The sequence below is a fragment of the Chanos chanos genome, chromosome 7 (genome assembly GCF_902362185.1).
Source record: "Chanos chanos chromosome 7, fChaCha1.1, whole genome shotgun sequence".
Taxonomy (NCBI): domain Eukaryota; kingdom Metazoa; phylum Chordata; class Actinopteri; order Gonorynchiformes; family Chanidae; genus Chanos; species Chanos chanos.
The window spans coordinates 9,656,326-9,684,075 of record NC_044501.1 but is presented as its reverse complement, the minus strand read 5'-3'; the positions used below and the strand labels follow the sequence as shown (position 1 = coordinate 9,684,075).

Below are 27,750 nucleotides of genomic sequence, written 5' to 3'. Positions count from 1 at the left end.
ACCGGTCACCAATTTGGAGCAGATTAGATGTTTCAGAGCGAGAACGCCTCCTAATCGATGGCACACAGGTAAAGTATGTTGAGAAGTGTCTTAAACCGATAGCTAACTTTTCAGATCAGCTTGAAGTACTTTAGACAGGGCGCGGTTAGAGGAGTTAGTGGTACCTTCCATGTAAAATTCGTAATAACATTTTAAAATGTTATAAAAGACCTAAATCTTCAAACTCCAAAAGCACTGTGGCAAAGAAATGATTCCTTCGCATTGATATCTCAAGACCCATAGCGTTTGCTAACGAGTCCACCGTCCTGCTGTCTGTGGTCTGAGTAACGGTTTGAAACAAATGGACAGAACGGCAGTTAAAATTGTCCCTGATTTCAGAATACGCTGCAAGCAAGCTATAGTATGTTATGCAGTTGTACGAAAACAGCAGGTTGAAATAAAAAAATCGGTTTTAACTAGCAACTGGCGTAGAACGGTGAGCCGTTGACAGATAGTTCACGTGCAAACACAAATGCGCGCCTCAAAAAATCAACGAAAGGACAAGGTCTGTGCAAGAGTAAAACGCTACAGCAAATGACAAGAATACAGGCTACAGTTTTACATCCTAAGTATTTTCATACACAACAATGGAATGCTTGTAATGGAAAATTAACTTTATTTTACATGTTAACGCAATTTTCCAAATGTACATTTTTATATAGTATATAATTACTCAGGGAACAAAACTGAGCCTCAGTGACATTCAGAACATGCACAAAAAAGACAAGAAAAACAAAACAACAATTTTTCTCACAATTTTGCAACTGATTGTTAAAATGATTTTGTAAGTCGATGCTGCAATTTCCTCCGCTCTAGGGGACAGTTAATTCCAACATGCTCTGAACAGTTTAAATATAGAAAGTTCCTGAAATAAAGAAAAAACGCAGAACAGATAACACACTTCGTGTACAGAAATGTAAACTATGCAAAACAATATGCAAACACTAGGTGAAAGGAAGTTAGGTGGATGTCATTTTCATTGAAACTTGCGCGCTCGTCACATTTCCGTTTCAGCGAATCCAACTGATTTGACGCGATGGTCGGTCTTGTGCGAAAATGAGTGTTGCAACTGTAATTATGTTTACTTCAAGAATAAACCGAAACAAAAACTAAAAACAAACAACAACAAAAAAGAAACTTCTGGAAAATACTGTTCATATCATTGCGAGTGGTCTTTTCAATCGTATTTGTACAAAACGAAGTCTTCAAGAAAGACGTGATTTAACGGAAATAGCATGACTGTGATCCATTTCAAACCAGTACAACCTGGGACAATAACATCATCTACTTCAGATCTGGTGTCTGGTGTCTGAAGCCTCTCTGAGTAAGACTAGGACCAAAGGCTGTATCAATGTGAACAGAGCTGCCAGATTTTAGCTTCTCCAGTTCTTATAAAAAGAAAAGAAAAGAAGTTGAAAAATCTTTGTCTGAACTTTTCCTACGAGAGCTTAAAAAACTGCCTATTCCAATAATAAAGACAAACAAACAACAAAAAAACACCTCAGTCGAAACCCAGTACACTTTTGCTAGCACCTCACACATGGCACTCATGACCAAAACAAACCCACATAGCCAGCATTGCTTTCCCTTCATAGGTTCCTCAAGATAACAAAACTATTCTTCTAATATAAAAAGATATACAGTTAAAATACACCTCTAATAATACATGATGAACTAAATATAATGCAATTACATTCTATCATAATCTACACACAGATGTCTGTGTGCAGCCTACTGTATATATACCACCAGTCAATATGTAACGTTGTTATTTGAGTCATATACAGCCTAGACTGTGCAACTCAGATTTAGAGTTTCAGATCAAATTGGTCTTCATGGCATATAGTATACATTATTTCACTTGTCAATTACCACCTTATCCCTTATAAAGCTGATCTGTCAATCACAGACATTTGAATCTCTCTAAACTTTAAATCCAAACCACTGTTTGGTTCCGAGAGTTGATGCTAACACACTCTCAACCAAAATGCTCAAAACAAAATTCTCTCAAACATTTTTCTCAACTAACTTCACCTAACCGCAGATATGCAAAGTACTATAATACAGCATAAACAGAGTGGAAAGGACCTTAAGGAGAACTTAGAAACACTATTTACAGTGTTTGACAGCTTAACTGGTCCTTTCCGGAGCAATTCTCCATGGTGATCTAACATTAGTCTGGACAAAAATGATTACCATAGCAACTGGATTGCCGTGGCAACAACTCAATAATTGCAATTTGTCCCTTTAGACATCACAAAGAGACAAAGACAATAGTACTGTCCCACACTGGTCTAGACACTGGACACCAGTCCAGTGTGGGACAATAAAAACACGCCTAATGTTAACATTACTGACAAATTAACATTGTTAACAAATATACTGTATTTCAGACACCATGTCCCTACTTTTCTAGAAGATATTGGTTTCATTGGTTGATCTCACAGCTACTAGTTTAATATAGTTAGTTCTAGTTAGAACCTCTACTATTCCTTAAACTGTAAAAAATAATCTACATATTTTGCATATCAAGGTCACTTATTTCTACTGTGTATAATGGTATGGCTCATAGTGTCTTTTGTAAGACGGAAACATAGTGCTACAGGATGCACCTGATGGCACAAACAGATTCGGTCAAGACTGCAGATGCTGAAGGTCCACCAGCTTAGACCAAGTACAAAAATATAACACGTCAGTTTTGCTTAATATTTTACAGAGGTTTGCATTTAAAATTAAGAAACGTGCATGTGTGTGTGTGTGTGTGACAGAGAAGTGGCCAAAAGAAAATCCACTGATAGTTAGCTGTGGCATTCAACACCACGTAATTTAAAGAAAGGACAAAATAACAAAAAAAGCCTTATCCGTGTGCAGTTGCCCCGGTGTTACTGTTGCCAGGTTACAAGATGCTTGTGTTTGCAACACTCAACTATACTTTTACATCTGCCATCTCAATGTGCTTTGCCCAATTCTCCAAGCTTCATTCAAATTCCTGTTTCAATGAGAGCTTTCATATGGAAAAACTAACAAAAAACAAACAAACAAACAAAAAAAAAACCCACAACCATACTTGTGCTTGACACTCCACAAATGCACTTTCTCTGTGCTTTTTTCGGACTACAGAGCCCATAGTTACAATCTTACGGGAAAAATTTTGGCTCGGGGCTGATAATTGCCCAAACAGCTTTTTACACATCAGAGTCAAAATAATTAAACCTACTTTTAAAAAAGCAAACAATTCTCATAATTAAACAATGATTTAAAAAAAATGCCTTTTTATTCAGATTAGAAACTCTGTTGCTTCACTCACTCTTTTACATAAAATACTAGTGTGTGTGTGTGTGTGTGTGTGTGTATTGTGGCCACTGATATGCCTGATATCTCCCTACAGGCTGTCACACTGAATCATATGATGCATTAGTTACAGTTTAATGTAAACGCATAGGTTATAACCGTATAACTCCACCCTCTACTGCTAGCACACAGTAAAGGATTTATAGTGTGTCTCTTGTCTATGTGTTAAACTGACAGTATTAACTGATTAGGCTTCTGTCTACAGCAACTCAACTTACTTAGAAAGATTCCACATAGAATTCTCTCCATAAAATTACAAAAAATCTATATGAAACTGTTTCTCTAAAACATTAGCTCATATCAACTCTTCATTTTTAAAGTAAGGATGGGCAGGTTTGGAAAAAAAAACAAAACCAAACACTTTCACTGGAATTTTTTTTTTTTTTCTGAGGCGTAAACCGGCTGAGCTCGGCTTCGTATTTTAGTCAGAAATTTCCGCATAGTTAAAAAAAAAACAACAAAAAACTAAACCTCTGCATTTAAAACTATTCTACACATGTACTTTCCTCTTTTCTCCTTCCTTAGGATCCCACTTTTCTTCTGGATTGGCTCCTCATAAGAGAGGAATTCAGGGCTGGGCTGGAGGGGAGAGGTCAGAGAGTCACTTACTCTTCCTCCTCCTCCTCTTCTTCCTCCTCTTCCTCTTCTTCTTCCTCATCGTCATCTTCGTCGTGACAGTGCGTGATTTCCTGTGGGGTTTGGGGAAACAGGTTGGGCGGTTTGATTTCACTGATTGATCGCGTCAGCTGGTTTCTCTTGCAGTCTGTGTCCTTGCAGTCCACACAGTGACGGTTGCGTGTTGCCAATGGCGACTCGATTTCCGTGTCCACGTGGGTGTGCTCTACTGTGGATTCGTGCGGCATCTGGGAGAGATGAGAGGCAAGAAGAAGAAGCATTAATCCGTTTAGAAAAACAAAACAAAATCTTTAATTCCACAGATTCAAACAATCGAAATTCCAAGGGTTTTCACCAATATTATTTACCATTAACTAAGATATACTATTCTAAACCTCAGCTGAGCTATGTGAAGACAAGAGCTAGGACCAACATCAGTATGAACTGGATACGTGTAGAGCACAATCCTTCATTCCAAGACGTTATGTTTTACATTAATTTATTTTATTTTATTTTATTTCATTTTATTATTATTTCTGTTCATGAAAGGAATTTCAGTTAGTTAGTTAGTTTGTTGGGGGAATCAGCCTGTGATGAATGTGCTCTGGGCCAAATCCATGAGATCTCTGGCCCCGTTTTGCAGGGACGCGTCACTCACCAGGACGTGCGCGGCTCTGAACAGGTAACTGAAGGGGTAATAAAGGAGGTTGATGAAGGAGGCGGCGTACAGATCGGCATAACGCATCACCTGTGATGCAAACAGCGTCTGCCTGGAGCCACTGCGGAACAGACTACCCATCATGCCGTAACACATGTCCATATCATGGGTCACTTTCTGAGGCAGACACGGGGAGAAAAATGAGCATTTAGCGTTAGTCGCGTGACCACACCGTCACGATTATTATACTGTATCAGTATGGATTTTTAGAAACCTGGATTTTAGTGGCTAACACTTTGTTTTAAACACTCACTTCATTCTAAGAACTGTCCCAAACTATGGAAAAGTACGCCTAAGTGTTAACTGATAAGATGGAACTAGTAACCTTTCACCGACCGGGCTCATGCAGCTCTGTCTGTAGAAGCGACAACCGAATAGATTTTGTAGAGCTTACTGTCTGGGCCACTTAAAGCGGCTCTTGTAGTGGTTTCACTCCATGAGGTTGCAATCATTCAACACACAGTAAGAGGTGTGTTTGCGTACTTCATTAAAAGCTTTTTTTTAAGAGGTGTGTTTGCATGTTTAATCAAAAGCTTTTTTTAATAAGTGCGTTTACATGTTTAATTAAAATCTTTTGTGCATGTGCTTATGTTTGCCTGGGTCTGATTTACCTTCACCCTTCTCTGGATGGCACTGATATCTGGTCTTTCATTACTGCTGCTGTCCAAGTGTCTGAAGAACAGAGAGGGAAAGAGAGAGAGAGAGAGGGAGAGAGAGAGAGAAGACGAAAAGAAAGAAAAGTGTAAAGTTGTAACGCAGTACGAAAGAAAGGACCGAAAGAGAGATCAGAGGAGTGAAACAGAGAAAAGGAAAATGTAAAACAAGCAGTCAAACGGAGAGAGAAGGAGAGAGCAGGGGAGGGGAGAGGGTGGACAGGGTTCATTACGTTTAAAAATAGCCGTACGTGTGGGTTGCGTCTTATCGGCATGACTGATGAACCCTTACTCTTTGTACAGGCTGCATATGTACAGAGAGGCACTGCACACACACACACACACACACACACACACACACAAACACACACACACACAGAGGCCAGGTGCTCAGACAACAGGAATGACCGATATATATATATATATATATATATATATACTCACTTATACAGCTCTGCCAGGAAAATGTCCAGGCCCTGGAGTTCCTCAAATAATGCTGGAACAGAGAGAACAGACAGAAATGAGTAGCGCGTCAATGTGAATATCTGTCCCATCTTTAACTTTTCGTTGATTTATTCTCTTTCCTCCCTCATTTCCCTTCGCACTCTTGCGTTCCGCTCTCTTTTTCGCATCCGCCGTCTGTTCTTCGGCTCTCGTTTTTGTTCTGTTTCATCCTACTTTCTACCCTTTTCTCTCTCTCTCTCTCTCTCTCTCTCTCTCTCTCGTGTGTGTGTGTGTGTGTGTGTGTGTGTGTGTGCGTGTGTGTGTGGTACTCACAGCTCTTGTCTGTCCACACATGCAGCTCCTGGGCCAGTTCAGGAATAACCAGGAATGTCCTCCAGCCCTGCCGTTTCTTAGACTTGAGAATGTCTCCAAAGATGTGGTCGCCAATATAAATGATGTCTTTGCCTTTAGCTCCCAGCAGATCGCACACAATGTCTGAGGAGCCTGCGTGCAAGAGAGGAAAGAGGAAGAGAGAGAGAGAGGGAGAGAGAGAGAGAGAGAGAGAGAGAGAGAGAGGAGGGGGGGTATGGGGGGGGGGGGGGGGGGGGGGGGGGGGGGGGCAAAAAGAAGTCAAAAGTTCAAAACCGAAAATCAAAACCTCAAGCACGTTTCTTAAAGTTGCTTTTACTGTCTTCAAGAGAATATAGGACATTCCGAAGTCGTGTTGGATCTGTCTGAGTATTGGATCTTAAAACAGAACAGATCACAGCGAATGTGTACTCCGTAATTACCTCCAGAATACACTATGCCATGCTGCAGAGGTCCGGTGTAGGTCCCAATCTTCAGCCTCCCTGTGGTCTGTGTGAGACAAATATACGACATATATACGATATATACGACATATATATACGATAAATACATAAATAAATAAGTAAATATATAAATAAACTTTGATAATGTCTGTGTCATAATTTTGACAGGCTGAGCTGTGTATGCCTGTGTATCCTATCACTCATATAATCACCGCATAATTTTCATGCAATATTTATGCAACACCGGAAAGAAATCTGGTAAGAAGATATTGGCGTAAAATCTGCGTAATCACTGGTAACCTAATAATCCCATTGGATCACACAAAAACCATCATGCCAAGTCAGCGTTGATCTTTCCACTGATGTATGAAGAGGCTAGTGACCCAGTACTGCAACCATTAGTACTGCAATGGGATCTACCTTCTCTCACTGTAACTGAGCTCTGTCTCTTTTTTTTTTTTTTTTCTTGATTTTTACACATAATTCTTTCCTCGCATAATCAGTATTCGTGATGAATGTCCCAAGCTCCCCAATTCCTGAGCAGAGAAAAAGTGACAGCTATTCATGACACAGTACGACGCACTTCCAGTCTCTTTGCAGAGTGGAGTCAAGCGGATCGCTCCGTTCCGTTCCGTTCCGTTCCTAAGCTCTCATTATTCACCGACTACCTCGTCAGTCGAGTCGAGACATTTCGGCGGAGAGCGCTCACCGTATCTACTTGACGGAGAACTGTCCCCTCGCCAAAGAACAGAGGCTTCCGTGCGTCCACCAGAATGAGGTCAAAGTAGGACTGCCAGGGCCGGTGTGGGGTGCCCAGCTAGGACAGAGAGACGAGAAACAGATTCTGTTCAAACACTTCACAGCCCCGGTGACCTTTTTTTTTGAAAAACAGATTCTGTTCAAACACTTCACAGCCCCGGTGACTTTTATTTTGAAAAACAGATTCTGTTCAAACACTTCACAGCCCCGGTGACCTTTTTTTTTGTCTCTTCTTTTCCCCCTGAAGGGCTGCAGTGTATGCAGGACATTCATTGTTCCCACCCTGTACTGTCAAGCCCTGATTCAGCTGATTCAGGCCTGCTGATTCTCTCAACACTGAGTCAGGTGTATTTAAAAACAGGGCGGGAACAAGAGTACTGCAGCACCAATATCTGTACAAGCGTTAACAATGGAAATGATATCTTTTTTTTTTTTTTTTTTTTTCTGACTAACCTTTGGGCCGTGAGGGAAATCAAACAGGTATGTCATGATTTTCTGTGGTTAAAAAAAAAAAGCAAAACAGAAAGAGAAAGATATTATATGCCACAGAATACATAACTCTGGATGTCAAAAGAGTTAAAAGCGAGACACACTGGATATCAAAACAGTAAAAAGCTAGAAGATTCACAAGAAAAAAACTAAACAAGCAGAAATTATTTGTTAGGCTACGCGACTACATGCTGAGTACAGTTAAGAGAAACAGTCTATGGGCAGCGTCTTTGTGTGTGTGTGTGTGTGTGTGTGAATGTGTGTGTGTGTGGGGGTGTGTGTGTGTGTGTGTTGAGACAGATGGCTTGTATCAGTAAACTCACATCTGTATATTTGTAGTCACTGTTTGTGGCAAGGAAAACCTTGGCAACTTCATTCATTCGACTAAGCAGGAGAGGCAACTTTGCCTGCAAGTTGGAGACAACAAAGCAACCAGTATTATAAAAATCAAAGCATGTTTCAGAATTTTAAAAAAAAAAACAGTTTAGAGTCAAAACCATTTGAAATCTTTAAGGTACGCAAAGACAAACTTACATCTTTCACAACGTACTTCTCCAGATTTTCCACAGTCTTTTCCTTCAAAGTCCCCTAAAATTTGGATATGTTATGGGAAAAAAAACACTATGTTTGTAACTTACAAACAACAAATATGGAACGAATTGAGTTAAATAAGTTTCACTTAATGCATCTGAATACATCTCTTTGTGTTTGGATAAACGTTGTTGATATGATAACTGCAACACACATGATAACCCAGACAAACAGATCACCTACAAATTTGACGAGGGTGCTCAAGATAAACACCACGAGGTCGACTGTTTTTTTTGTTTTTTTTTAATACGGGACACAGGTCAAAGGTCATTAAGCTCGAGCTGGAGGCACGTTAACAAGCGTTACCTTAAAGTGAACCCAGTCGACGGCATCGCGGACGTCCTGAAACATGCTCTTGAAGGACATGAAGAGGTCACCATCTTTGAAGCCTGTTTCACAGCTGAGGGAAGTGGGGGGGGTTGAACAGAACAAGAAGGGAGAAAAGGGCTAAGAGGCCGTGTTATGGCTTATCACGCTTATCAACTGTCAGACATGCTTTAAATGGGATAGTCTTCCCTTGTTTGAGGGCGTCCAGCCAAACAGGAAAGCTTTCTCCCCCTAAAAGGACCAACAATCATTTCAGAGGACATGCATCCAAACCAAAAAAAAAAGGAAAAAATCACACACAATTATCCCTAAGAGATTTTTTTTTTCTTTTTTTTTCTTAAGTCGTTTTAGGTGTGCATATGAGATGGAGGTTTGCCTTAAACCTTTTGGCAGTATTAATGAAGTTTCCTGTCGTCTATGCGTAATTACTTTTCAGAATTACTGTTTCAGTCTAGTCACATGCTCTGTGATTAGTTGTTTGAGATTAGGAGGCGTTAACTATGGACATATTGTTACATCATGCAGAAATGTAGACCAATTAGAACAAAGGTCAACAGACTAGTATAATAATTTTCTATTCAAGGCATAACAATAAAAGTGATTGACTCCTTTCCAAATGATTTGCTTATCGAGGGAGGGACAGGTTTTTTGCCTCTGCACTGATCTTTAGTACCTCAGAGACAAACCTCGCCCATGAATCAGCAGACTGTCTGTACGTAGCTCTCAGGACAACACCATGACACACGGACACTGCCACTGGAGCCCTTACCTTGTGTATCGATCACAGTTAGAGAAAAAATCAACCAGGCAGGCAAAGAGGTAGGTTTCTGTGGAGACACGGTGGGGAAAGGAAAGACACAGAGAGAGAGAGAGAGAGAGAGAGAGAAAAAGAAGTCAAAATAATGAACAGTTGTGAGAGGGGAAAAAAGTCAAGTCTTTCACTTTAAAAATACTGTGCGCCATTGAAAGGACCCCTTTAGAGTGAATCTCACACACTTACAAACAGCACTGAGAGCAATCGGCCAACAAGCCATTCACCCACGGAACAGGACTGACACGAGCATTCAAACTCAGCGCCATACAAACCTGTACAGGGGGGGTCAGCTAAGCCTCATTCAGACGAGCGCCCATTTGGCAGTGCGGTAAACAGCACTGCTTTAGCTATACTAACTACACGAGTGCGCATCTGTCACGGGGAAAGCGCCGTTGGAACGGGTCATAAACGTTCTCACCTGGCAGGTTGAACAGGGTGTTGAGGATGTAGAAACGCTCTGTGTCGTCGCGTTGGATGAACTTGTTTGGGTAGAGCTCTCGAATGTCAGGCCTGCAGGGGGGAACACGTGGGGTTTTTATGAACATGCGGGGTAACGAAGTTCGATCGGGACACGGGACCGCAGCGGATCCTGACGCGAACGCTCGGCGTTCCACTTACCCGCGCAGAAAGTTAAAGCCGTGCACACAGACCAGGATATTGCCGTAGGCATCCACCTTCAACAGGTTCCCATACGTGGTGTCAAACACAAGGCCCCTAGAAGGAACAAAAAAAAAAAGGATATGTGGTAGAAAAACGTTGAATTACACCAGACAAGTATGTATAATTACAATTGAATATGTATCGCCAGTTGCGTTTCTGAGCTAATCGCGTCTTAGGATCAAATTAGCCCCTGCGCCTCGCAATCCCAGCTACGGGAGAAACCTAAAGCGCTTTTGTTCTCGGCAAGCATTAACTCACCCGATTCAACTTTAATCATCAATCTCTTGGCAGGTTGAATCAGACATGTCAGGACGTAGCTAGAAAATAAATCTTGAGTCACAGAGACAAGGAGCAAAACCTCCAAAAAAAAGAGGCTTCTTACACTATACAGGGAAATGGTTATATTAAAATGTTTGACAGTTTTTTTTCCCTTCCTATCAGGTAACGGTGCTCACCTTGTGGGGAAGGAAGGGTCATACACGAAGCTGAGGAGTTCCTGCGGGTAGCCAATGGAGACAAGTCGCTCTACCGTCAAGTCGAAACCGAGAGACTCGTACTCTGGCGATTTGTACACTGCAGAGGAAAAGAGAAGGCGCCTTTAATGGCGATTCCATCGTCGTGTTTCGTTTGAAATTCTCCAAAAACTTGACGCAAAGCGCTCTAAATCTGTGATATGGACCAGATTCAGACTGTGTTATGGACCAGATTCAGACTGCTGGGCACCACAAGCTAAAACAAATCCTGAACGAATGGACGTTGTCAAAAAATATATCCAAAGTATTGGCAAAATGTTCAAACAAACAACAACGCAATTACAGGGTGTCGAGGGCATGAACTATTTATGGTTACAGTAAACACCCTTTGAGCAATGTTCTGTTAGGTTTACATGATCCCTCATTTGCCATGAATGCAGGTCTGTTTACAGCAAAACAAAGTGGAGAGTAAACCCACTGAGATGACACAGAGACAGTATTTTAATACGATTTTGGGAACGCGTTCTGAGCGTGGCACCCAGAATGACTTGTATAATACCAGCGTGGCCTTTCTCGGCGAGCTAAAGTAGGTTGTTTACACTCCACATAGACGCTGGCTTAACGGAGCTCCGAATGTACCCTGATCTAATCGACCCAGAAACAGGATCCTGTCACGTAGATGCTTTCTAAGCTTCCACTCCACAACTGGAGCCAAGCCTGTGGACGCCAACGACATTTATCCAGAGAAAGACCAAACGGGCCACCTCCAGCCTTCTTTCCAATATTCTATCTCAACACTCAAGCTGGCATATTAAGGATATAAATAAGAGGAACAACAATAGCTCTTGCTGTACTGTGGGGGACAGCAGACATGGAAAAAGAGCACGTTTAAGGCCACACAACATGTTTTTGTGGAAGGTGTGGAGGACCATGCTCTGCCGTGTGTACGTGTGTGGTCTGAAGAGGCGACAGAGCTGCCCCGAGGCAGAAGTACTAACTGTTTAGGGAATGGAGAGGGGTTCAAATAAGGCTTTTGGAGTCAGACTCCCACGTGTAACTGAAGCATACAATGTCTGAGCAAAACACGAACCAGCTCTTCATGTCTGTTCTGTTCTGTCCTGTGAGTCTGTGTCTACGTTTTATCATTTCGTGTTAATGTTCTGCTAGCGGAAGGGAAGTGCTCTGCTGGTTAGCGGCAGTGCTCCATCCGCACCAGGGTCTGTGTTTGTCTGCATCTCTGTTCTTATCACTGTGTGTTCATGGTCTGTCAGTGAATGACAGTGTTCTGCGGGTCGGTGTTGGAGCTCCGTCAGCGAGTCAGTCGTTTGTTTGCCCGTACTGGTGCTCTAATTGTTTGCCTTAGGAGTTTTATCTGGCAGTAAGGTTGTACCATCTGTATGACTGTGTGCCAACATTCTGTCTTCAAGTATCAGAGTTTCATCTGTCAGCAAGAGAGCTTGTTTATGTTCTTTTCCTTTTTCTTTTTTTTTTTTTTCTTTTTTTTTGCTGTTGTCAGTGAGCTGTCAATTCAAATATCCCACAGGGCTGTTGCCAGCAGAATGGCGTTTCGCTGCCAGTGTGGCCTAACACAGCTGATATCTCCTCCCCATCTAAACTGTAGCCTTCTCTCCCTCTCTCTCCCTCTCAGTCTCCTGTCTTCTGCCCTGCCTTGCCGCAGAGATAGCTATTTTGAGAGCTTTTTTCCCCTCTAAGTCATCCTCCCCATGAGCGCACTGTTTGGCTAACCACCCTGGTCCCCCCCCCCCCCGGATCATCTGTGGACATTATAAGCTTGGTAATCATGCTTGCTATGCTGTGTCCTCCAGCTTACTGCTGGTCACGTCAAACCTGTCAAAGCAGTCATTAGATACGAGACGGCGCTGAGGCTCAGCTTTGAGAGACAGAGAGAGAGAGAGAGAGAGAGAGAGGGAGAGAGAGAGGGAGAGAGAGACAGAGAGAGAAAGAGACAGAGAGAGAGAGAGAGAGAGAGGGGGAGAGAGAGGGGGAGAGAGAGAGAGAGAGAGGGGGAGAGAGAGGGGGAGAGGGAAGAGAGAGAGAGAGAGAGAGAGAGAGAGGGGGGGAGAGAGAGAGAGAGAGAGAGGGGGAGAGAGAGGGAGAGAGAGAAGAGAGAGAGGGGGAGGGAGAGAGAGGGGGGGGGGGAGGGAGGGGGAGAGAGCAAGAAACAGTTAGGGTCATATTTCATCAGTGTCTAAACAGCAGTAAAAAGGCGGTTGCGATGGCATAAAGATAGCATAAAGAACAGTATATGACTAAAAAGCATGACAAATATGAACCATACGACACAGCTGCCACTTAAAAACCTGTCACCGGGAAAGAGAGGGCGATAACAAGGCGAGTTAACGGGCGGGCGACGCCGTTAATGGACTTGAGGCACCGATGACATAACCGTGTGACTAAAAGGGAGTGAACGGCCTCATCGCAAGGCTTTTCTCCTTTCGTGCGTCGGATTAAAAGAAGGAGCACGTGCTCTCCTGGTTGTTGTCATCGCCGTCCGTGTATCTGCCCGTAGACACAAATCAAACGCACAGCACATAATGTGCGACAACACGGCATGTGCCGCCCGTATTGTCATAGCGCTGACACTCTGAACAGTCAAACATGCAAGTACCTCTAGCAAGCAGACTAAAATACTTTCAGGTATACTCAAATACACTCAAGTACACTTGGCAAATGTATTCAAGCGTACCCAATAATATTCAGACAATCTCAAATACACTGAAGTATGAACTTTAAAGGTATCTGTTACCTGCAAACATGACGGATGTGTACTTTTAAATGCTTGCTAGATTAGCTGCCCTTTACTCTCAGCGGCATTAGTCAAACTACCCCAGAAATGATCGCTTTAAAAAAAACACACACACACACACACACACACACACATACATGTACGCATCAATGCCTTATAAATTCACTGCAGTCCTACAAGTTTCATTCCCCCACCCCCCCTCTCAAAGATGGTGCGCTCAGTTAAACGCATGTGGACGATGCGATTACAGTTAGCCATCCAAGGTGTCCCGTTATAACTTAATACACAACCCATTAAAAGGGCCCTGGCGACGTTGCATTTTAGCATAGCTGAGACTGTGCTGTTGCGTCGAGTTTCCGCGGTTAAGCAGCATTGGCAAATGCGTTGCCAAACACTGGTTTCCCTGATAGTTTATGATCAGCATTTCCTCGCAGACAAACTCTCGTATTTCTCTTTCAGATTCTGACAGTTGAGCACTCCTTTTGGAGGCCCACTGAGGGTCTGGATTCGTCGCCGCCTCCTCGACCCGAGACACCCGTTGACAGATAATTATACCTCACTGGCATACTTTTGGGGCGGTGTGGATGTTACCCGGTGAAAATTTACGGCCAGAGGTCACTTTGGCTTGAAAATGAAATACACGCGGCGAGTACAAGACAAACAAGCTACGACACTCTGTACGTGCAACTCAGAGGTACAGACCATAACGGTCTCAAGGTTTAAATAGAGCGCGTTACTCATGCGTGAGAAGTAAAGAGAGTATTAAATTGCTCGTCTAAATTCGTTTTGGTTACGTTAAGAATATTGGTTTGTTTAAAAAGTGCCTCAGGTAAACTTTAACCGGTCCGACAGTATCAAATCGATCGTAAAACTACGTCACAGCGTTTTCAGCCCGGATGAAACCGGAAATGCTCAAACTGACAAAAAAATAAAATTAGAACAGAGAGAACCTTCTCGTTCCCGGGACTAATGCAGATGTTTCTGGTTTCCATGGTGATTTAATGAACTTGCAGGCCGTGCCGCATGACGCAAAGCTGTCGACACCAGGTCGCAGTGAAGATTCCTGACCCCTGACATTTCACTCAAAGAACCCAGGCTAACGAAAGCAACATGCACACGTGCAGAGCATTATGTGCAATTGGTCTGACCTCCCAAAAGGTAGCCAACAGACTTTGAGGAACAGGTCATCTTGTGTAAGGAGATTCAACTTGGTTTTGAGACCATACCGAGATCGACAAATAATGTTTGAGTGAAATGACTTCCTTTCAAAAGTAAAAAAAAAAAAAAGAATACATAACAAAACTATTAACGAATAACAGCTCAGTTATCAAGTTTTTTTTTTATCATTTGGGGGTGCTGAAGCTTAAGAGAACTGATTTATCATGTTTTATCAACCGGTCCATATTTTAATAAACAGACAAACAAGCAAATAAATAAATAAGGAGCTGATACGACAGGCTAAAACAAAACTAGGCCATGGAGTGTGGACCACCATGCCTTAAATGTTGTGTCACACGAGCGTCGTCATGACGTCCATACCATGCGCTTATACAGTGCGACAGAGGCCTCCGGGGAGAACCCTGGATGTGGTTCAATGGCAGGGATCCCTGCGAGGTCTGTGGTCGCAACCCGAGCGCTTTGAGAGACAACGCGATATCCCTCTCTCTTGTAAACATTAGCACTTGGTTATGTACGGCTGTAAACGCCATTTGTCAACAGCTGAGCGCTCTCAGGATATCAGCTGGCTGCAATGGGCGCGCTGGCCACCAGGGAGGGTGGGGGGTGGGGGGGGTGTAAATGCTCGCCGTCCCTGTGGGACCCATCGTTGTCGGAGTGTCACAGAGGTGACCTGCTTTCCCAGAGCCGCGGAGCCCGATTTAGAGACGAGCTTCTACCGCTAAAGGCTGAATGGCTCGGACCCATCACGGTAACCCAATTCTTCGTGACTATGCTAAAATGTCACACCAAAGCAACCAAATCCCCTTTTCAGATCTCATGTGTCAAACTGACCCCAATGACATGAATCAGACAGCAATAAAGCAAGTTAATACGCCTTTAGGCTCCCTGCCCAGGGCAACAGAGTTCAAAGGAGGCCTTTATCTAACTAAGACTGTGGCTTCATTCTCTACAGAAGAAACGTCTCTGGAACTCGCAGAGCGCAGGAGAAAGCTTATGAGCGGTGAGGGACGCCATTTTGTTCTGTTTTCAAATTCTGGCACCAGATGACAACTCGCTAAAAATACCTGGAAATTCTATGTTTACCGGGAGATTCTAAGTATGCTTGTTGCTCCCCTATTTTTGAGGCGTGAAAAGTTGCCTCATCTGAGCGACATAGTTCCTGCTCTCGGGACCTCAGTGAATCCAAGCAGCTGGGCCACGGCTTGAACAAGCCACAAATGACTTGATGGTTGTTCTCTTTTCAACCTCCAGCACACTGCCACAAAAGAAATATGGTGAACCAGGACCCACAGCATAAACAACATTCGGCCAGCAGAGGATTCCCTGAGCAAAGGGTTTTGTTTCAGTGTCTTGCCGTCAACAGAGGATACTCTTACCTGCTAAAGTGTAATCCATGTCAAAGCCAAAACATTTGATCTTCTCCATGGCCAAACTTCTGTTTACAAACACCCTGAGGACAGAGAAGAGGAGCTAGTTCAGTATTAGTATTTCTACATGTACATAAATGTACATAAAGCAGCACCAAAGGGTTGCAAAATGATTTTTACTCTCTTAAAATGGCAAGCACTTAATGACAAGAACTATCCAAAAATGTTGGGTGGAGATTTTTTTTATACGACTTTGTATAGTTTGTATTTTTATTCTCCTTTAGATGGTTACGTTGTCTACTGTGTTTCTGTATTGACGATGTCCATTTTTTTTTGTATTGCAGTTTTGCAATACAGAGTTGTTATGCTGAATTGCTATGTTGTAGACAGTTCTATACTGAGGGAAGGGTGGAGACTTTTAATGGGCTCTTTTTATTACTGTATGTGTTTTTATTATCTTTTCAGTTTGTTTTGATATCTCCCGTGCTCTGTTCTTTGTATTCAACTGTTGGACGCAGAGATTCACACAGTTTTCGTGCAAATGGACACTAAAAACGAATCTAATCTGATCTACTTAACTGCTCTGTTTAGTATTACAGAAAAAAAAAAAAGAAAAAAAGACGCCACCAAATGTATAAGCCAAACTAACATACAAGCCTATTTCAAAGCAGAGATTTAAAAAAAAAAGAGAAAATATCAGATTTTACAGACTAAATATAACTTGAGATTAAATTTGTTTCCTCTTTGATGATTCACAGCCCACAGCGATGGGTACTAATAAGCAACGGGCTATCTTCCTTTATCTCTCTTCAAAAGAAGCAGGTCTTAACCATCAGATTAACCAGTCATTCAGTGGCGCAGTGTGGTGGTGGGGGGGGGGGGGGAACGGGCTTTGGAATCTGAAGCAATAAATAAATCCTTCAGTTGCTGGACCCGCATACTAAGACTGATCTGTATTCTTGTGTCAAACAGACACACTTGAGTCTCAGCTCTCCTCTGGAAGCTCTCTTAAGCTTTCATGTCAATGAAAAAGAGAGAACCGAGTCCAAAGATCTTTTCTGCGCCGTCTTTCAAAAACAACAGTAAAAGCAACTGGGTTTTTTTTTTGGGGGGTTTTCTTTTAACAAGGAAAAGCAAGTTGGCAGCGTACACGCTTTGGGACTGTTATTACAAATTTCTTACGAATAATCATCATTCTGACATCACCGCGTTGTTTTCTTTAAATGTACTTTGCATGCCTCCATAGCAACACAAACACAGAACACTTTTTCTGGTAAATTCTTACCTCACTGCTGCGTGATATTTAGCTATATCGCTCGTAGCACCCGGGTAGATCGGATCCATTTCACGCACTTTTACTGTGTATGTTACTGCTGTTGCCACCGTGCCAATCTCTCTCTCTCTCTCTCTCTCTCTCTCTCTACCTGTGTACCCTGTTCACCTCTAGGGTCAACAACAGAGGCCCACTCTCTTTGGTTCCTTGCTATTCAAATTCTGACTTGTTGCAACAATGACTGTTCTGGATCTCTGCCATTCTCTGTTGTTAACTCATGTTGTTGTTGTTGGTGGTGGTGGTGGTGGTGGTGAGTTGGGAGCTTGTTTGCTTGCTCTCAAAGACATCTAGAACTATCACATCAGGTGGAAGGACTAGATGAAAATTGACTCAGACAACAGGTGGGGCATTACTGTTAACTGATAAAGAGTACACAGTCACACCAGGCCCGTTTATAACTGCTGAAATGGACTTTGCTTGAAATGGCTTCGGCCCTGGCTTCAGTGTGAGGGGTTTTTTTTTTTTTTGCTTTAATCCATTGCCTTTTTTGTCGTTCACTACAGCGGGCTTGAGCTATATCGGACGCATTTCTTAATACCACTACTGTGGTTCATATCTGTGCTTGACGGGCCCGATGTCTATCTGCTCTTGATCTTTACAAACTTACTGCAGGCACTTTCTAATCAAACTGAGCTTGGAACAAGAGTCCAGCTCAAATAAAGGTCTTGGTGCTCTGTGTCTCATTTTGACTCAAAAAATGAAATGTAATGTTCCTCCAGCACTCCGAAAACAAACTGTACCCCCCCCCCCCCTCCAAATGAATCTAGTGTGTCTGCCCCTAAAGAATGTAAACTGCTGTCTCAACCTCTATGGTCTATCATCAAATCTGTTTACTGGACTTTTTCGATGAGGCAGTGTAAAAGTGGTGAATAATCCTCTGTGTGCACGCAGTGCATTAAAAAGTTGTGTGGAGCCTGTGACATTCACTTTCTTCTGGAATGTTCTGGAGCTGTGAGGAGTGAATGAGAATCCTGCATTCCACTCATACTATTAAAGAACTGTACCGACCTCTGCACATAGCTCACACAAAGATAACTAGCGTGTCACCTTTGGACCTCAAATAAACTCCATGTCCCACCCCACCGCTTTAAACAGGCATCTCTGACAAAAGGTATGACTCTCCTCTACTTATCAACATTATCTCGTTGATATGGGTGAAGAGAGCTTTTAACAGGCATCTGCCCGGTTTCCTCTCATTTTCATTTGAAGTCATGCGAAGCACGTCCTGAATAGGACGTCCGTGCGCCTGCCGGGCGGCGCTGTCGTTGAAACGGATTCACGGGCATTATGTGAATGAGTGTCACGCGGAACCTCTGAATGTCACCTCTCCCTAGCATGTGCAGAATGCGGCAGATGAGTGTGTGTGCGAGCAAACAGGGTCCTGCTTATCTACTGAATGAACATTACGTAATCCGCCTGGAAGTGTGGCAGTTCCCCCGTTTAGTTCCTTCTTTTTTTGGGGGGGGGGGGGGGGGGGGGGGGCATTGCTCAAGCCCTCTAAGTTTATCAGACACACGTGCAGTGTGCTGTTTCAGTCTACAATTTAACCAGCGTTGGACAGAGAGTCTTTTCACCCCATTAGATAACTGCTTCTCTCTATTTCAGCTGCTGCCAGCTCCATTTAAAAGTTACCATTCGAACGTTACAAAAAAAAAAAAAAAACACCCTCATGACCGAGCAACAATTTTCGTTTATGACTTTGCCCGTCGAGCAAAGCAACAGGAGAAAGTGATGATGGGAAAAGATCAATCAAAATCGCCAGAAGACATTTTTCAACCATCTGAGGACCTCACAGCCCATTTGAAGGTCCTTAAAAGGACACAACGTGTAGAGGATACAATCACACAACTATCAAGACACAACAAGCAAGTTTTTATTGCAAAAGAAAGTTCTGGACAGAACCGGGCCAAACTATGTTAGAAATATCCTCTCCCATATCAGCAAGAAACATCTGAAAGTCATGAACCAAGTGGCAAAAATTATGACAAGAATGTGAAGCTAACACAAATATTAAAAACGTCATTGTGAGACAAGAGATTAAAATTTTTTTCACATAATATTCTTTTAATATCCTTTAAACATCTTGAAAATTCTTCAACAGCTAGGTTATATGAACGTCTTAGAGTTTTGGGGTGTTAAGTGGTCCTCATATAACTCAGAAATTGCCTAAACCACTAAGGGAACTAAAAAAAAAAAAGGAATTCTGTTAAAAACAACAGAAAACATTACACACTGCTTTCCACAACAGTAGTGCACTGTTAAATACATTTTTGACAGCCTGAAAACCAGTCAGAACCTTTTTTTCTTTTGGCTTTTGTTTGTATGAGATTGCTGTTAACTCCAACAAAGCAGAATTCTGAGTGTACCTTTGTTCATTACCCTTTGAATAGACTTCTGTTCCCACAAGTTTCACTTAAAAGAACTGGCCGTTTTGTAGGTGGGATCTAGCTATGGATAGAGTCATTTAAACTAACAGGACAGACTGACAGGGCTAAGAGCTAAGACAGGCTCAGCAAGCCTGGTATGTCACTGTTAAACATAGTCCCCAACTCAACTGAGAATCTCAGGCGTGTGACATATGCCTGAGAGACCTCACTCCTTCTCCTTCAGTCATACCTGTGATAGGCCTCTCTTCTGTATTTCTTCATAGCCAATCCGTCCATGTTTGCCGGGAGATCCGCGTAATCCTGAAGTCGATCGCTCCATGATGTAGTCATCTTTATATCCTTCAATCTTTCAAATCAAATCTGTTTAGAGAAAGAAAAATAAAAACACGACTGTGGGAGACCGAGCGATTGAGGAGGAAAAACTCAAAAGCCGTTCAGATCTTTTGCAGATCTTGTTTTAGTTAGTACAGATGACGCCGTAGTGTGTGGTGAGTGACACAGACTGTGTATACTGACATTTAAGGAGGAGGCGGGCTATCTGCTGATTACTTTAGTATGAATGGTAGCCCACTGCAAACATACTTCCCCCTTTGACGACAGAGACCATTTTTGAACACATCAAAGAACCACTCTCCCACTTGGAGCTGATGTTCATACTGTCTTTAAAGAGGATTAGATTAAAATGAATGAATTAGGACTGTTTGATGTCATTAGCCGAGCAAGTTTAACGGGGAGCATGGGGCTGTTAAACTTAAAACTGAGTTTGGCTGTCTTTGATTACAACAAAAGCCAAAAATAGCCAACAATAACTGAATCTAAGACAGAGTCAAATCACACGCTACAATCTAAAATAGACAACATGCTCATACGGTAATCTAGCTAATGCAGTCCTTTTGGTGTGAATTACACAAAGACAGCGCAGTACTAACTTCACGGCGTTGTGAGCAAGGTAGACCATCCCAACTCAACATATTATGAGGATATTTACTTATCAGAAACACTGCTGTTAATGGGAAATTAGTGATTGCTTAATTTAAAACAAAAAGCAAAACAAAAAAACAACAAAAACAACAACAACAAAAACAAAGCATGTGTTAATTGCACTGCGCAGGAGGTCTACTTCATTGTCCAGACTGCCAAAGCAAACCGATTGGCTGGTTGTGAAATGGTTGGAGTCAGCCTTTTGGGTCCAATAAGTAACAAAAGCTGACATGCACAAATAAGCTGGGGCCTAAGGGTGAAGCTGAGTCTTATCCCAGCAACCATCAGTTTCCTTGCTAACACACTGAGGAAACTGAGACAGCCAATCAACAAGCCTGTAATGGATCCTGGACAACTGTGACATCATTTTAACTGTTAACTGTGAGAGGACAAATGAACACAAAGTGAACCACTGTGTCTCTGGGATGGGTGGACACTCTCTTTCTCTTTCTCTCTCTCTCTCTCTCTCTCTGAGTCAAATATTTAGAAAACTTCCCGCAGGGTTAGAGGGAAAGAGGGGAAAAAAAAGAAGGCCCCTCTCAAAAAGTAGGTTAAAGCTGGTGGGAGGAATTTGCCAAAGAAATTATGTGTTTGGTTCATTTCAGACTTAGGAAGGTGCAAAAGATTGAACACTACCAATCAAAGATCCGTATCAAAAAGCATGCTTACAATACATTTGCAGAACTATCCATTTAGATTAACAGAAAATGAAGGTATGAATAATTCAGGATTAATGGGAAACATAAGAACAGGAAAGTCACGCAAATAACTATGTATTTACATATTTAATACAATAATAGTTTGTATTTGTACAATCCACGCACTTTAGGATATACAGCTTTAGACACACATCATGCAAGAACCGTAAAATGAAATATAGACAACAGATGCATTAGTGGAACTGTAGTTTTGACACACTATCATAAAGAAAATACAGTTAGATACAACTTGATGTTAAACTGGGAACTGAGATACAAGGCATCGTGTCATCCTACAATCCGACGTTTGCATGATTAGAGTCTTTCGGGTTAACGAGCACTTTTGTCTTCGATGTCTACATTCTAGATGTTAATGGGGAAATAAAGATAAGTTTTCTTCGTGTGTTACGTTTAAAATCAGCTAAAACGATCTATCTGGGAGCTGTCCATACTGTGGGCACTTGCGGACGAATAAAAAGTAATCAGTTATAAATAGTCATTCAAACTGACGAAGTATCAGTGTAGCGGGTTAAAGTAAAAGGCACTAATTGTCAGTTTAATGTCTTGGTCGAGCAAAAGACCAAACAAGCAATTTACCTATTACAGCAAGCAACCTACCTCTTACAGCAAGCAAGCTCTTTTGACAACAAAGGATCCCTGACTAGGGACCAACTGACAAATTACAAAGTAAAAGACAGGTCTCGTTTAATCAGTGTGGCTAGTTAGCTAGTTCGTTGTTGTGAGAAGCCTCGAAATGCGGGCGAACACTGCTAACTCTAAAAATTAGTAGCGCCTCTAATTTCTAGTCCTACAGAGAAAAAGAGAATGGATTTAACTGCTAGTTAATTGTAATGCTAGCTGCCCTTATGTCAAAGTCATAACCCACGCAATTTCATAAGTATTTTTCGAGCAGCCAGATTCTTCCGGTACTAATACAGAGAATGACAGTCATGAGAGTCATTAAAGTTATCCAACATGTCAGAGTAATTTTACAGTAGTTGGCGTGTTATCTAGCTTACATGACCGACAGTAGCTTTTATCTTGTACAGCTAGCTAAGTTGACGGCTAGCGTTGTGCAACTTGTACAAAGACAGCTGGATTTCGAGAGCAGTTGCAATAGTGTTAGCGATGTCAATACGTCTCTTTCACAAATAACAAAACGACTCCAAATAATTTATAGTAATTTGTTTACGAGGTACTGGCTAGCACATTCAACTCCACAAAACATCTACCGCTGGCGAACTCCTTAGCCCTAACGTCAATAAAAGCTCTCGAAAACAAAACAACTGCACGGGAGAGCCGATTTCATACACTCACCTTCCTTTGAAGCAAAAGAAACAGCTGCACTGACTGAATATTTGAGCATGCGCATTACATACAGGAAAAAAAATATTTTTTAAAACACACAAGTGAATGCACTGCGGTGCTGTACACGTCCCTCTGGTTCTCAGTAAATGAAAATCTGTCTTTCGCAATCCTTGTACAAACGATAGCAGCTATGGGGCAGTGGGCGGACCTTCCCTACTAACGTTATCAGTGGTGGGACTGTCTGTCACCGTGCTACTATGAGCACAGCCACACAAAATATAATTACAATAGCTATTTGACCTACTACTATTATTATTGTTATTACCATTATTATTACTATTATTATCAACGTTGTTTTTCTTGTTGTTGTTGTTGTTGCCGCTGCTGCTGCTGCAGAGAGAGAGCGAGAGAGAGAGAGAGAGAGAGCGAAAGAGAGAGAAATAGAAATAGAAATAGAAATAGAAATCTAAACAACAACAAAAAAAAAACCTTAAACGAGCATAAATTCTTTTTTTAGTAAATCTACCTAACACATTCTTCAAACGGTTAGTGCTACGCCTGTAAACTGTAAACTCTCCTTTGGACAGACTCCGAACAGATTTCTGTTTTGCAATCTTCAGATTGTTATCTCAGTCTAATAACGGGCCGCAGCGGCAGACAAGCAAGAACAAGTTCTAAGTGGTTACGCTGAGACTTTGGAAACGCAAGAGTGCAGTTGGTGAAAAATATCTGCAGTTTTGAATTGAACCGAAATGAACACACTTTTTATATGCAAAACAAGTGCTGCGATAGGTCATGACCATTCCATTGGAAACTTAAGTGACAAAACATTTTGCAAAATCTATTTGAGGAGAAGAAGAAGAAGAAGAAGAAGAAGAAGGAGAGGAGGAAGAAGAAGAAGAAGAAGAAGAAGAAGAAGAAGAAGCACTGTAAAGGCAAATTTTTGTTCCAAATAAAACTGTTCTCTTGAACATTAAGGACTTTCTTTTGATTCCGCTTGCTGTTAAATTTCGCCGGTAGAGAGCAGCAGCGAACTGCCAGAACGACGATACCACAAAGGCGCGCTATGATGCTGATTGTGCTGACCATTGATCGCGGTGCTGACCAAACACGGTGCATAACCATAGGCCTGAATTTGGCAGGATGAACACGGTGTGAATAACCATGCAATCAAAACTGAAAATATACGAAAATATGACGTTGCTCATGACATGGATTAACCCATACACATAATATCGTATGGACTTTTTTTTAAAGTAGCAATTAATAAAAATATAACTTATTAATATGGTTTAATGATGGGTTTAACGATGGCATTAAAGACACAAATGTCAAGTAGGAATGCCAGCGGACACAATGATCCTTCATCCTTTGCCTGCGCACATGGCACTGCATAACAGAAACAGGTAGCCTTAAACTATCACATTCTGTGCATTACCAATACCACAGATCTGTGTAAAGCCTATCTCATTTTTCTCGTTGGAAATTTTGATGTAGTCTGTGTTTTTTCTGTGGGGTGAGTGACTGAAACAAGCGATAAAATCTTTATTGCTGACATCAGCACTGCGCCAAAACGGACAGTTCCATGCTGGAGTTAGTACGGTGCGCTCATGGAGGGATTCAAAAGACAGAAACGTGCTTTTGCACCACTGAAAACTTCATACAACCGATGCCACTGTATATTCGACGTACTTGTGTGAGGGGCTGGACCTCGGGATACATCTATCTGCAGTGTGGCAGACTGGATGTTAACATCAGCTCATGTGAATTATTGATTGGGACGGTCCCCCTATAAAAGCCGACGCAGCCTCTGTTCTGCTCCCTGTTCTTAAACGCCAACATGAGCTACGGATCTGACATCTACTCTGCCTCTTCCTATCGGAAGATTTTTGGAGACTCTCCCCGCTACTCATCCTCTCCATCTCGGATGAGTAGTATCTCCTCTCGGAGCGGATACAGGTCTCACTCTCTCTCCCGCACTAACACTTCGTCTCTGGGGTCCTACAAGCGAACCAGTCGGTCCACCTTCACACCAATGCCTCTGGAAAGCTTCGATCTGACCCAAAGTTCAGTTCTCAACAATGAATTCAAGATCATCCGCACGAACGAAAAGGAACAAATGCAGGGTCTCAATGACCGTTTTGCGATGTTCATTGAAAAAGTTCGCAACTTGGAGCAGCAGAACAAAGTCTTGGAGACGGAACTAGTGACGCTGCGCCAGCGACAGTCTGAGCCTTCCCGGTTAGCTGAACTCTACCAGCAAGAGATCCGAGAGCTTCGCTCACAGATCGAGGAACTCAATGGGGAGAAGTCCCAGATCATGATCGAACGAGACAACATCGAGGAGGACCTGCAGAAACTCAGGGAGAAATACGAGGAGGAGATCAGGATGCGTGAGGAGGCAGAGCAAACCCTAAAGGCTTTCAAGAAGGACGTGGACGATGCAACCATGGTTCGCCTGGACCTGGAGAAGAAGGTGGAGTCCCTGCTGGACGAGATCTCCTTCTTGAGGAAGGTGCACGAGGAGGAGGTGGCCGAACTCATGAACATGATCCAGGCTGCTCAGGTGTCTGTGGAGATGGAGGTGGCCAAGCCCGACCTCACCTCCGCTTTGAAGGAGATTCGTGGCCAGTACGAGGTTATGGCCTCCAAGAATCTCCAGTCTGCTGAAGAATGGTACAAGTCAAAGTTCGCTGACCTCAGTGACCAGGCGAATAGGAGCAACGAGGCTATCCGGGCCAGCCGGGAAGAGATCAACGAGTTCAGGAGGCAACTGCAGTCTAAGACCATTGAGATCGAGAGTCTCCGCGGAACCAACGAGTCTCTCGAAAGGCAGATTCGTGAGATGGAGGACAGGCACAATGTTGAAGTGGTCGGCTACCAGGTATTTAGTTTTAAGAGACATTGCCTATTCTCTAAAACTAAATGGCATGAAAAATTGTATTCATTTTTATCATATGAGAGTTTTCAGCTATCATTTCCAGCATTGTAAAATATTAGAATGTTACTTTTTCCTGTAATATTTTGTGTAGCGTAAATGTAATTTAGAGGGAGGTGATTTATGGGGTTTTCGTATCATGTTTCCTATATCTTCATTTTACAAACGATTGTAGTTTCAGTCCTTCAAAACACTGTAATTACTGCACTCGTGTAATAGAAAAAGACACGTACCAAGTGGTTGTCATATGCAATGTCCAACTATAGCACTGGCTTTGGCGTGGCGGTCTCACTGTCCATGGTACTGAAATTGCTTGAAAGTGCGTGACGTTCGCTGAGGGGCAAACGAAAGACAAAATTTAGGAAATATAAATGAATTAGGATTAATAAGGGATGTGTTGCGGTTGTGCGATTTGTACAACTGGCTTCAACATAGTTTGTCGCTAAGGTGTTTCGCGACGAGGACATGCAGTTGATGTCAACCTTTTTCCTTTTACTAAAATATGCTTGTCTTGTACCAGTTGTCTCCAAACCTAACGTGTCTGACCCCTTGGTATGATTGTATTATGCTTCGGAGAAAGTTCTATCAATGGCTAAAGTATAAATGTTTAATGTTTTTTTTTTTTCGAGCTGTGCTCCATGTACACAAAACGTCTTTTCGAGGACGTTATTTCGTTGAGGGGTAGCAACCAGGTCGGAAAAATTGTCTGAAATTATGTTAAAAAGGAACAATGGTGTAAACTGTATGGCAACCACGCCCATCTTTGAACAGGATACAATTGGACAGCTGGAGAACGAACTGAGGACTACCAAGAGTGAGATGGCACGTCATCTGAGGGAATACCAAGACCTCCTGAATGTCAAAATGGCTCTGGATATCGAAATTGCTGCATATAGGTAAACAAATTATGTACAATTTAAAAGTCAGACACTATTTATAAATAAAGAAAGTGGTGGTGTAGTATTTAGGTGATTGTGATGATAAAGACAAGCAAACATTCTCACAGTTATTGATATGCTGAACCAAAATTAGTTTGTTGAGTTTGTTGAATCTATTTCAACAAACAGAAGAACATTACACTGCTTTTAAAGATATATATTACTGAACAAGCATTGAAAATCTCTCTCTCTCTCTCTCTCCCTCCCTCTCTCTCTCTCTCTCTCTCTCTCTCTCTCTCTCTCTCTTCTATATCCCTCCCTCTCTCCTCCATCTCCTTTGTTTCCTCCTCCTTTTTCTCTCTCTCTCTAACCTCTTTTCCATCCATCCACCCCCCCCCCCCAACCAACTGCCTCGCCCTCCCCCCACACTCCTCTCTATTTGTTGTCTCCTCAGGAAACTGTTGGAGGGTGAGGAGACCCGTATCAGCACCGGCATCACTTATCCCACCCCTGGGTCTATGGGCCAGAACTACAGCTACCAGACCCGGGTCTACACCAGCTCCAGCAAGGGGAGCAAGAAGGAGGGGAAGGATGAAGACCAGCAGCAGCAGAGCAAGTCTGGCAAGGGCCCCTCCTCCCAGCGTGAGATGTACGAGGAGAACACCTCCAAGAAGGGCGAGAAGCAAGACTCTGGGGACATGAACCCGACCGGCCAGAAAAACTAAGTTCTTCTCCCGCTTCCAACCACCCGTCTCTGTTCTCCCTTCCCTCCCTTTCCCTCCCCCCTTCCTCCCAGCTCACCTCTCCCCTCCACAAGGGGAGTCTCAGAGAGGAATTTAGTGTGTAACTCCGAATTTGTTCTCTCCACTCTATCAACTACAACACCGTCTGTGTCACAGGGCATCAGTCCTTTGTAGTCTATTACACACTTCTGAACTCACTTCAGGAGGCACTCTGAGATAAACTATTCAGTACTTTCACTTTCTCTCTTTCGCTCTGTCTTTCTCTCTGCTATTTGCACTATCTGCTCCAGTATGCGTGTAGATGTCAAAAGAAAAAGAAACCTCTTAAGTGCACTACTACAGGCTAGGAATTACTCTCTACACATTCCAAGGGGATATGTGTGCGTGTGCGTGTGATCCTTGTGCACTACGTTCGTTCCGAAACAC

The 27,750-nt window shown here is 42.6% G+C and overlaps 2 protein-coding genes across 3 annotated transcripts; one reads left to right on the top strand and one right to left on the bottom strand.

The window, feature by feature from the left end:
• Nucleotides 1-2,791: 2,791 nt before the first annotated feature.
• On the bottom strand, nt 2,792-22,875 carry nt5c2b (5'-nucleotidase, cytosolic IIb). 2 transcript variants are annotated; one of them, XM_030779535.1, is made up of 20 exons: nt 22,775-22,875; nt 20,008-20,138; nt 19,294-19,302; nt 17,344-17,373; nt 16,068-16,141; nt 10,728-10,845; nt 10,231-10,326; nt 10,031-10,122; nt 9,568-9,625; nt 8,778-8,871; nt 8,415-8,468; nt 8,204-8,287; nt 7,845-7,886; nt 7,342-7,449; nt 6,612-6,678; nt 6,154-6,324; nt 5,821-5,872; nt 5,335-5,395; nt 4,664-4,840; nt 2,792-4,253 (listed from the first exon to the last, which is right to left on the bottom strand). In XM_030779535.1, the coding sequence occupies exons 2-20, from the start codon at nt 20,106-20,108 to the stop codon at nt 3,996-3,998; spliced, it is 1,746 nt and encodes a 581-aa protein (XP_030635395.1). In that variant the 5' UTR covers nt 20,109-20,138; nt 22,775-22,875; the 3' UTR covers nt 2,792-3,995. The 2 variants fall into 2 exon arrangements, with proteins under 2 accessions (XP_030635395.1, XP_030635394.1); XM_030779534.1 differs by lacking the exons at nt 17,344-17,373; nt 19,294-19,302.
• A 1,730-nt stretch (nt 22,876-24,605) lies between these two features.
• Nucleotides 24,606-27,306, top strand: inab (internexin neuronal intermediate filament protein, alpha b). Its single transcript, XM_030779775.1, has 3 exons — nt 24,606-25,649; nt 26,475-26,599; nt 27,036-27,306. Exons 1-3 carry the CDS (start codon nt 24,606-24,608, stop codon nt 27,304-27,306), a joined length of 1,440 nt encoding a protein of 479 aa, XP_030635635.1.
• Nucleotides 27,307-27,750: the final 444 nt, after the last annotated feature.

What these genes read in the sequence shown, in the direction of transcription:
- inab (XM_030779775.1), top strand. Translation starts at nt 24,606, where the DNA reads ATGAGCTACGGATCTGACATCTACTCTGCCTCTTCCTATCGGAAGATT. An exon ending in TTGAAGTGGTCGGCTACCAG is followed by an intron (nt 25,650 to 26,474) that starts GTATTTAGTTTT and finishes ATCTTTGAACAG; the next exon opens with GATACAATTGGACAGCTGGA. An exon ending in ATCGAAATTGCTGCATATAG is followed by an intron (nt 26,600 to 27,035) that starts GTAAACAAATTA and finishes TTGTCTCCTCAG; the next exon opens with GAAACTGTTGGAGGGTGAGG.
- nt5c2b (XM_030779535.1), bottom strand. Translation starts at nt 20,108, where the DNA reads ATGACTACATCATGGAGCGATCGACTTCAGGATTACGCGGATCTCCCG. An exon ending in ATTTCCCTCACGGCCCAAAG is followed by an intron (nt 7,450 to 7,844) that starts GTTAGTCAGAAA and finishes TCTCTGTCCTAG; the next exon opens with CTGGGCACCCCACACCGGCC. An exon ending in TCAGAGCCGCGCACGTCCTG is followed by an intron (nt 4,254 to 4,663) that starts GTGAGTGACGCG and finishes CATCTCTCCCAG; the next exon opens with ATGCCGCACGAATCCACAGT.